At 43.3% G+C, this 10851-nt stretch overlaps 2 protein-coding genes across 2 annotated transcripts in view; both read left to right on the forward strand.

The window, feature by feature from the left end:
• The first annotated feature begins 579 nt into the window (after positions 1-579).
• LOC114629636 (T-cell-specific guanine nucleotide triphosphate-binding protein 1-like) lies at positions 580-6681 on the forward strand. Its single transcript, XM_028777706.1, has 2 exons — positions 580-848; positions 4825-6681. Exon 2 carries the CDS (start codon positions 4843-4845, stop codon positions 6085-6087), a length of 1245 nt encoding a protein of 414 aa, XP_028633539.1. The 5' UTR covers positions 580-848; positions 4825-4842; the 3' UTR covers positions 6088-6681.
• The window catches only part of LOC114629635, a 21309-nt gene continuing 16652 nt past the window's right edge, over positions 6195-10851 (forward strand). The window contains exon 1 of the mRNA XM_028777705.1: positions 6195-6303. The gene's annotated coding sequence lies outside the window, so the exon portion shown is untranslated. The remainder of the gene's footprint in view (positions 6304-10851) is intronic.

A 10851-nucleotide genomic window follows, 5' to 3' on the forward strand; every position in this document is an offset into this window, starting at 1 on the left:
GAATATATGGACTGGGGCATTCCTTCTAGGCTCTGCCCCACAGTTACCTGGCAATAGCCATATATGCCTGACTCACTATAAAAGGGCTATTTGATCCCACCTCACTCTCTTACTCTCTTACTCTCTTACCCTCTTCTTCTCTCCACATTCCCTTCCTTCCTATTCCTCACGTGCTCATGGCCCACCTTTATGTCTCTCCTCTCCCCTCTCCCTTTTCCCCTCTCCTGTTTCTCCTCTTCCCTCTGCTCTGTTCTCCCCTCTTCTGTCTCCCCTCTCCTCTCTCCTCTCTCTCCTTCCCAACTCCCCTTCCCATGCCCTAAATAACTATTCTATTCCTGTGGCTATTACCTCAGGAGGAAGGGATGCCTCAGCATGGGCCCACAGAAGCATCCACCCCAACACACACATGCCATACTGCCATACTTCCAAACATTCCTGGTTATTTCTTTCTGTAAAACACAATAGGATTGCCCCTTGATTCTTACAAACTAGCCATTTCCAGGAATTGAAACTGAAACCTACTCTGACTACAGCATCCCCCTCCTCCCCACCCCGCCGCCCTTGTTCAGTTTAGATAAATAGAGCTCAGATCCAGGCAGAAAAGTGAAGAGAGCAAGGGCTGTGTATGGACCAGTAAGGACAAAGAAACTCAGGTAGATCAGACTGTCCATCGCACAGCCTCCTCCTTTCTTTGTGCAGTTCTTCCTGGGACACCAGAACTCCACACCTCATGTCTTCTCTTCATAAACATCCTGAACCTGAATTCCAGCTTTAGATAAAGACCTTTCCTGAGAGGAGAGCCTTCACAGAAGTGTTGTTGCCACCAGATCAAGGTCACCACTGCTGAGGTAAGTGAAGGGTGTCTAGGTTCATCTTGTTCTATAACCCAAGATGTGTGATAACATAATGAGTGGTGTCCTGACACCAGGAAAGGAACGCTCAGGGTTTTGTACTCAGGGAGCATCCTGGGCAAAGAAGTATCCTTCCGTGACCATCTTCTGAACCACAGAGAATCCCAAAGCAAAGAAGGCAACCCCTATCTTCCACCTGTGTGTTGTGGGGCTTGCTTGTCTTCTGGAGCAGTCAAGCTTGGAGAAAGAGTCCAGGTTGGGATACTCAGATGTCTTTGGAGTCCATGTGTTGGACTTAAAGATCCAAAACCAGGGTTTGCATTCCTCCAGAAATACTCACGGAAGGGATTCGCTGCAATTACATGAGGTTTATTGAAGAACTGATAAATTGACAAATACCAGTGCACTGGGGTTCTCTTGCATGCAGGCAAAAAGAACCCCAAACTAAAGCTAAGGGCAGTTTATATACCCTTCTCACAGAATTTACAAGGACTTAATATCCATAAGAGATTTTAAACAGCCGTTTTCAGGACCGGTTTCCTTTCCAAGGCTCTGGTTTCTAAGTAACTCAAATTTGCACCATATCTTTTTACAATGAAGAGAGTTAGCTTAAGTAGCTTCTGTTTACCCAGGTGTACTGTATTAAGGGCCCAGCTTCTTATGTTGGGCTCTGTGCTTTTCCTAGGATGTGTCCTGGGCCAGTTAATTCTTGAGTTTACTGACAGCTGTGATTCTTGAGACCTGAAATTCCTATATTTCTACACATGCTGTATGCTCTTCATTTGCCCCATGGAGATAAAATCCCAGATCAGAAACAGCCACAGAAAGGCTCCAGCAGATCATGTTAGGCCCTCTGGTTTTCAAGGATTCTTCTGCCCTTAGTCACTTGTTACTCTGAAGGACCTATTTTAAAGTTCTTCCTCTCTTTCAGTCTGCAAAACTATATGCTCTGCATATTCAGAGTTTTCTCTATAATATGAATTCAAGAGTTTCTATTTCTGCCCTGTGTATCTGGAGTTCTACATGCTTCTTGTATATATCTGGATGTGCTTTACTGTCCATGAATTTGGGGACAATTTGGGGAAAATTCCTCTATATTGTCTTAAACTCCTAATACCTCTCCCCGTATGATTCACTCTGTTGGTGAGCCTTTCCATTGAGCATTTGATTTAATGAATTTTTATTCTCTAGCCTCAACTACAATTTTTAATGGAGTTTTAATCTTTAAACCACCAACCAAAGAGTATACTTGGGCTGGTCTAAGATCCTCCCTCCCCCCAACACATAGGTAGCAGAGGACTACGTTGTCTGGCCTCAGTGGGCAAGGATGCACCTAATCTTTTAGAGATTTGATGCCCCAGGGAAGGCAGATGCCTGGTGGTGGGAAGCCTTCTCAGAGGCAAAGGAGAAGGGGATGAGGTGAAGAACTCTGGAGGGAGGATCAGGAGTGGGGCTAACATCTGGAATGTAAATAAATAAAATTAATTTTTAGAGAAGTTCTGATGTGTGGGATGGTCAGCAAAGGTCAAGTGAACTTGGGTGTCTAAGACCCAACAGTATGAATGCTGACGGCCCTGGGGAAATGGGTGGGTGGACATCTGGTGACTCTGACAGGACAGGCAGTGGGTAGTTGAGAGGCCTATCAAGCACTGCAAGATGGTAGATCTGAAGTCTCTGAGGCATTGGGAAATTAACTCAGTGGGGTGGGTGGGAGGGTGGGAGACAAGAAGGTTGACCTGATTCCCATTCTGTTTCAAAGTTAAGGCCTCTAATTCTTTATACTGTAACATATATATAACCAAATACATAAATTCAATTTGCTGAATACATTTAGTATAGCTTGTATATAGAGATATACAGACAGACAAGATAGGCAAGCAGATGGACAGACAGACAGATATTAGAGATGAACATAGGAACTGAATAACTGTTTAGGGAGCTCATCTCTGGGTAAAACTAACTCTGCCACTCTGCAGTTTTTTATTGCTTGTGACTCTTCACCTAAGTGTGACAACCCATGCAATTTCCCACATCCACTTCTGCACATCAACTGGTGGTGTCATTGTTCAGGTCTGTTTAATGGCCACATTGTTGAGAATTCACAGGTATTTCATTCCAGTCATATGTAGAAGACTCAGTCTTACAGTAGACTTTCCAGTCTTTTGACTCTTGTAGTCTTTCCACACCCTCTTGTGCAGTGTTGTCTGTCTTAGGTGTAAGGCTTATGTTGTAATCTATCAACTGAGGCTGAGAACTGCATAGATAGTTGCTCTCTGTTTTGTGAGTAGTTATGGATTTCTGACATGATCCCTGACTGCTGTGAAAAGAAGCATCTTTGATGGGTGATGAGTGAGAGTCCCACATACCTGTGGGATAAGAATTGATGAGCAGTTAGGAATTATAATTTGGATAGGAAACTGGCTTCAGTGGGTTCTCTTCTGAGACCTATGACCTCACTAGTCACATATGGTTGGTTAGGTTTTCAGTTACCAGACATGGTTTTCTTCCTGTTCAGACAGCCTGAAATCAAACTAGACAATGCTGTGTTATCATCAACACACAAATGCCACAATTGCACCTTTATAGTTATCACAATGTAATGATAATCATTGTGCTTCATAGGTGTCACAGCTAGATCAGTTATTACTTTCCTCCCTTGGCAACATGACAGCACCTTCTGATATTCTGAAAGCTAGTCATTAGGGAAAGACTTCTGGATCAAATTCAGCTTGACATCCCTAAGTCCTGTATCTGAAGTGTGTGGTATCTTCAGAAAAGTGACCTTCAACTTCTGTGGCTTAAGTAAGGGCAACAGCAATTTGGGGAGTATCATGGACACCACTGTCAAACAACTCAAAAGAAGTTTCTCATGCCTGACAATGAAGTTTCTGTTAGTCTATGACTCAGAGGAAGACATTGTCAACCACTGGAAGTATCATGACTTCATTTAAAGGATATAAACATGTAGGCATGTGTTCCTATATATACTATAAATAACTTAGGTAAATATGAAATAGTGATTCCCAATGTAGTCTTTTTCCATAGTTGTGTTTTAACTCTTTTTCCAAGTTAATCTTTGTGTCTTCTGAAGTATCCAAGCCAGTGTGATTTTCAGAAATGTTATTACCTTAAAAATCTGGGCCACATTAAATGCTTGTCAGAATTCTCCCAGAATTTACCCGTCAGTGCTTGCAGTGTTCACTGGATGCATAATCTCTTGGAAGCTCTGAACCTCAGTTTGTCTTGATTTCCAACCACATGGGCCCAAAGAACACAGTACTGGGGAGCATACAACTTGCACTTCTGAACAGCAGGAAGCAGGGCCCATTGTGATCTCTTAGGAGTCTGCCTACAGCAGAGGCCATGTCCCACTTCTACTTAGACAAAAGGGGGAACTTGCAGTTAGTGGACATACTTTTCAAATCAGTCTTTCTGCCCCTTGTCCTGTGTCATTCCCTCAATATATGATAACTACACAATGAGGCCAGAGTTCTAAAGGACCTACCTTAGTAAAGGTTTCCCTAAGGTTGAGAACCCAGCCAGGAGAAATATTGCTTCTTTTACATTGAATGTACTGCTCGGTCCTTGTAGGGTTAGTGCCATGCATGGGTTCATTTTAGTGAAAATAAAGGAATTTAATGGAAATGAACTTTGCTCATTTAAAGAAAATACAGGAATTTAAAGAGAACTTAAAACTGATAATAAAGGCTGCAGTGGGTAACTTCACAGAGTAAGTGAAGTCTGACTTAGACCAATACATGTGAGGAAATTTGTAGGCGAAAGTGAAACCTGAACAAGAGGACTCATTCTATCCATGTCAGCAATAGAAGCAGCAAGCTAGAGAAGAGGGGAAAGGCAATACTGGATTTCATGTGGATCGAGGGAGGGTCTCACTTTAATATAAGAGGAAACATCAAGGCTTTGTCCTGATTTAATTAATAATTAGCATTTCTTTCCTCTCTTCTCCATTCAGCTTCTTCCATACAGAGCCATGTCTTGGGACTACAGCTTTAATGTATTCTTTCAGAATTTTAAGAGGGAAAGCAAAATCATCTCTGAGGACAACATGACCTTGATTGAGGCTTACATACAGAAAAAACAGCTTCAGAAAGCTGTTTCTGTAATTGAAAATGCACTGAAAAACATTGAGAGTGCTCCTCTGAACATAGCTGTGACAGGGGAAACAGGCACAGGGAAATCCACTTTCATCAATGCCCTGAGGGGGGTGGGACAGGAAGAAGAAGGTGCAGCTGCCACTGGGGTAGTAGAGACAACCATGAAGAGAATTGCATACCCACATCCAAAGCTTCAGAAGGTGACAATATGGGACCTGCCTGGCATTGGGTCCACTAACTTCCCACCAGAAAGCTACCTAACAGAAATGAAGTTCAACGAGTACGACTTCTTCATTATCATCTCGTCTACACGCTTCAAAGAAAATGATGCACAACTGGCCAAAGCCATTGAAATGATGGGGATGAATTTCTACTTTGTCAGAACCAAGATAGACAATGACTTAGACAATGAGCAGAAGAGTAAACCTAAGACTTTCAATAAGGAGAAGGTCCTCATGAAAATTAGAGATGACTGTTCAGAGCACCTTCAGGAGGCTCTCTTCCATGAGCCGCCTGTCTTCCTAGTCTCTAACTTTCATATGTCAGACTATGACTTCCCAAAGCTGGAAACCAAACTCCTAGAGGGTCTCCCAGCCCACAAGCGCCACATCTTCTTGCTGTCTTTGCAAAGTCTTACTGAGGCCACCATTAAGTATAAGAGAGATTCCCTGAAGCAAAAAGTCTTCCTGGAGGCTGTAAGGGCTGGAACTTTGGCATCCATTCCATTTGGAGGCATGATCATGGGTGAGTTAGAGAATCTAGATGAAACATTCAATCTCTACAGGTCTTACTTTGGGCTGGATGATGCCTCACTGGAAAACTATGCCAAGGATTTTAACATGTCTGTGAATGACTTTAAGGTACACCTTCGGTTTCCCCATTTGTTTGCAGAAGGCAATGATGAGTCCTTAGAAAACAAGCTATCAAAATATATCAAACGAATTTCTTTGGCTATTGGTGGGCCAGTCGCTTCAGTCATTTATTATAAGAGGGCTTACTATTTGCAGAATCTCTTTATTGATGCTGCAGCCAATGATGCAATCGCTCTTCTGAATAATAAGGGGCTTTTTGAGAAGGAGGAGGGACCATATATATCTATGCCCGTCGACTACTGGGAATAATGAAAAAAATGAGGCATCAGTTCCAATCAGTGTTTACTCTTAGCCTCGCTTTGGGTTCTGACTCATAGCCTACTCTTGGGGATGGGTGGGGGGAGTCTCTGTGGAGGGCAAGCGCATTCATCTTTTTCCTTTTCCTGAGCTGCGAGATCACCATGGCAAGTGCTCAATCGTGCTGCACTAGTAGAAAAAGAAGCATCTTCAACATTGTACACATAGGTGAGCAAAGTTCATTTCCATTAAAATAAATATGTTAAAAAAACACACACGATATGGATTTGGTTTGCATATTTTCTCCTCAAGATTCCTGGATCTTTTATCTTGCAGAAGTCTTCATGGGCTTCTGCATTCTCACAGGCAGCTCTGTTTGTCCCATTGCTATGAGTGGTTTTTGAAACAGGGGCATCTGATACCCTACATGGTGTAGACAAACACAGTGTAACCCAACAGGTATACCCACAATGAATGTCTCAGGAGATTCCAGATGTTGTCAAGTTAACAATTAACACTAATAACTCCATGTACTAACCAAATCTGGGTTCTTTGGTGACAATGGTAGTATTGGTGCTTTGTCAATAAAGCATTTAAGCACCTCCACTTTGCTTATTCCTAAGTGTATAGATGTATAGACGATTATTTTAAGCTAGTCACTCTGATATGCTCTGCCACATAAGACTTTATTTTTTACATCTATTTGTTCTTTGAACTCTGTGGCCATCCCTCTTTCCAGGCTCTACTCACACTTTTCTCCATTCAGATCAGTGTTCAGCTCATGGGAGATAACAAGCATTGACACCATATTCTCTCTCTGATTTTCCTTCCTAATACTCTCCACTGAACAGTCTGCCCTTGGTAGACACTGACCCGCCTCTGTGTCCTGCTGTAGAGGCTCCCACACCTACTTTGAGTCCTGAAGATGAATGTGAGCATGTGGAGAGATGTGCCCTCCCATGCTCCTAAAATACACACCTCGACTCTGTGTAGAAGAAACATTCACTACCCAATGTTAGCTCAGACTTTAATCAGCTTCAGTGTGCTTCAGTACTTGACAGAGGAAAGCTGTTGCTGACATCTTTCAGAAAGAATTTGTCAGCAGCTGGCATGGGCTGTGAAGGGAAGCTAGCCATCCCAAGGTGGCAAACATGGCTCTGGCAGGCCTTGCCCTCCTCCTCCATTATCTCTGTCTTGCTAAAAAACAAATAAACAAACACACAAACAAGCAAAACTCATTAGATTGTATTACTAGAGCTACCCACCAATGTCTATCCTGTTTATTAGAACACTTCCTCTTACTGAGGTCAACTACCAAGGTCTAGTTGTCAAAGAATTCACATCCAGACATCAAAAGCCACTTTTGGTTACCATATTAACACGTCCAATAAAAATTAAACACCTCATCCTAACACAGGATTTCCCTATTTGCCTTTATAAACTGCCATTTACCTATGAGCCACAAGATCCTTAGCTACAAATATATTTTCCCCTTCTCCCTTATTCACTTCCCTTTCCTCCCTCCATCTAGTCTTCTGTGTTTGTCTTTTATTCCCTGCCCTTTGACCCTATGGGACAAATAAATCTCTTTTGTGCTGAGAACTTGGTCTTGTGGTCCTGAGCCAACACACTTTCATCTTGTTCGTAATGAAGTCTGTCTGTGAGGATGGGAGCCCCCTGGTTCTAGTTAGAGGTAAGTACATTACAAGTACACATCACTTCCCACTGAGAATAATATGCTTCTGCCTCCTCAGACTGTGACATCTTCCTAGTACCCCTTCTCCCTCATTCTGGTTTATTTAGTCCACTGACAGGTTAGAATGGCTGCAGAAGGAGAACCTGTGGGAAAGGGACTGCTGTCTTGAGGCTGTGTCTCTGATATTCTGGAGACAAAGTCATCCCTTCCCCCAGCACACACAGCCTGTCACATTCTTAGTCTTGTCTAAGCCCTGAACATAATGCCTCCTTGGTTTCATTGTGAGTGTCACAACACAATTCTAGGAGCTGAAGAACTGGGGTACAGCAGCTGAATTCATCATTCTGGCAGCTCTAACTTGAGTTTCTGTCCTACCATATCTCGAGAAGAGCAGGGGAGAAAGGAGAGCAGCCACTTTTGCCCCTGGATAGCAAGTTGAGACACAGAAAGAGTGAACGATTCCTCTGTTCACACAGAGGAATAGAGTCTTTGAAAACAAAATCTGCTCACCTCAGAGCTAGGACACACCAATTTCTATGAGAGGAACACCAGGGTCCTTTCATTAGTTACAAAAGAAATTCTGTGAGGCAATCGTCCTGCATCAATCAAAGGCACAAGGCAACATTCACGGTACAAATACGTCTGTGGATATCTTTCCATTTGTATTTTTCTGTGTGTTTGAAGAGAAGTCAGTCTACATACCTGTGTGTTTGCGTGTAAGTGATGAACCATTTATTGTAGCTACACACCAGCCTTTACAGTTAACAGTCAAGTATGAAGACCATGAGTTCAGCATGTTCTTAGGGCATGGAAATGCTGTGGTAAATGACTAATGATCAAATCTCTGTGAGGACAAGAGTGTTGAGCACAGGACTGAAAGGACAACTCAGAAACAATCCTCACATACTACAGAACCCAAGAGAGTAAAGGGAGAACCGTCTGCCATGTGCATTATGCAATGGTTAACGTTTCCATGTCTTTCCACAATGAATCCATCATTAAACAGGAAAACCAAAGGCTTACTTTAAACAGGATAGCTTGGAAGAGTTTCAGCTCTGTAGCTACAAGCAGGAAGTAACTGTGTGAAGGTCTGTGCTTGCAGCCAACCTCATTGTAACAATAAGTGACTGCAGACTCTTCCCATTGGCCCAGCCACGTCTGAAAAAACAGCAAAGTATGAGAAGTGCCATAGTGACCTAAGATCAGCTAAAGTTTGTGAACATTGGGATGCCTTTTGTGTCTATGTGTGTAGTGTGTGTGGGTATGGAAAGACATATATTCAAGCCTGGGTCACTGTAACCTGGAATGTATATTGAATATATTGAGTGGCTCTTACTCATTTCACTACATTGTTAAGGACAGTCACTGCCAGCCACTTAACATGAGAAACTGTGAGCACAAGCCAGGGGACAGTCCAGGTCCAGCTCTGGATAGGAATTACTGCCAGTTCTGCACAGGACTTACTGAATGGGAGGTGAGCAAACCAAGCCCTGGCCAGGGAGCACTGTCTGCCCCTCTTCCCAGCAAGCCTCAAGTCAGGATCGTTCCAGGTTCAGCAAATAAATGCAGCTGCCCAGTGAAGTAAGAACACTCCAGGCCAGGGCTTCTGCATGCATGGGTGAGGCTTAGGAACCAATGCTCAGAACTGAGAGAAAAGGAAAATGTCAGCACTGCTGGGGATTTGTGAGCTAGAGATGATGAAAGTCTCAGGGGAGGCTGGAGGTCTGAAGAAAGAACATCCAAGATAAGCACTCACAGTTCTTAAAGATGGAACAGAAATATCTGAACACACACACGCGCGCACACACACACACGTACACTTCCAGCCTTCACTCTCTTCTCTGATCTCCCTTCCACACACAGTCCAAGGAATCTTAAAGGTTTGCCCCATGTTTGAATCCAGGATCCAACTGTGTTTGTCCTTTAATTCCTCCACCCAGCACTGAGCTCAGCAGAGCCTGTCATAAACCACCACTCCCACTTCCTGTTTATCCTCCTAACAGCAGGAAGTGGTACAGACCTTTCAAAACCTTGCTTCTGAAAGCCTGGGAAGCTTGAAATGACAAACTGTCACTGTTTTCTAACTAAGATGTCACAGTGGAGTATTATGAAAGATGTGTGTCATTTTATGGGTATTGATCTCAGTAATTAACAACATAATGCAAATGCTTATGGATAATGTTACCACAATTGATTTTAAAAGAAAGTAAGAAAGATAAAAGTGTCCAGAGTCATTGCTCAGTACAGGACGGTGTCACAATTACAACTCTGTTAAGTAGAGGATGCTGGGGCCTGAGGCCACCCTCACCCCTTGATAGGTGAACTGGGAGAAGTCAGACACTGAGAGATCAGGGGAAAGTAGAACTAAAAAAGAGCAGCCTGGGTCCTGAGCTGAAGAGAAATCTGAAGGCATTCATTCCGTAGATATCTGGAAACATGTGGACCAAGGTGTTTGGTGCAGGGCATGACAGGTTTTCAGGAACAGAGAATTGTAGGAAGGAAAAGGTTTGCCAGGGAAGGGGCAATGAGCCTGAGACAATGATATAAATTGTGTCCAAAGACAACTGTGTGTAAAGGGACAAATTTTATCCTGGGTGGTCACAACACACACATGTCTGCTTACTCCAGATAGAGAGCCCACCACAGACCAAGGTACAGATACCACCAAAGTCCAACTTGTTGAGCCAAAGGCTTTTATTGGGATTTCTAACAGCAGCAGGAAATACACAAAGACAGCTGCATCACCAAGGCCCACCCCTGCATGAGTGACAGCTCAGGAAAGCTGGGAACCTGGAGCAGCTCAGCAGCTCAAAGAGTGTTCTTTACAAATGATTCTGGTCTAACCCTCTTCCAGGCATCTCTGGGTTTCTGCTTCTCCCAGGAAGCTGGTCTGGATGCAGAGTCTTCTGTGCAGCTCAGCTTCATTAGTCTGAGAAGGATTCTTAGATTTTATTGCTTACCCTGGCAGGGAAGGTTCTAATTAAAGTAGTCAGTTTCAGTACTTCTGCTTTTGTCTGCCCATGGTTGAGCCCTCATTCATATTCTCTCTCTTTCTCTCTCTTTCTCTCTCTCTCTCTCTC

This window comes from Grammomys surdaster, unplaced genomic scaffold, assembly GCF_004785775.1.
Source record: "Grammomys surdaster isolate TR1022 unplaced genomic scaffold, NIH_TR_1.0 313, whole genome shotgun sequence".
In the NCBI taxonomy this organism is placed as follows: Eukaryota; Metazoa; Chordata; class Mammalia; order Rodentia; family Muridae; genus Grammomys; species Grammomys surdaster.

What these genes read in the sequence shown, in the direction of transcription:
- LOC114629636 (XM_028777706.1), top strand. Translation starts at nt 4,843, where the DNA reads ATGTCTTGGGACTACAGCTTTAATGTATTCTTTCAGAATTTTAAGAGG.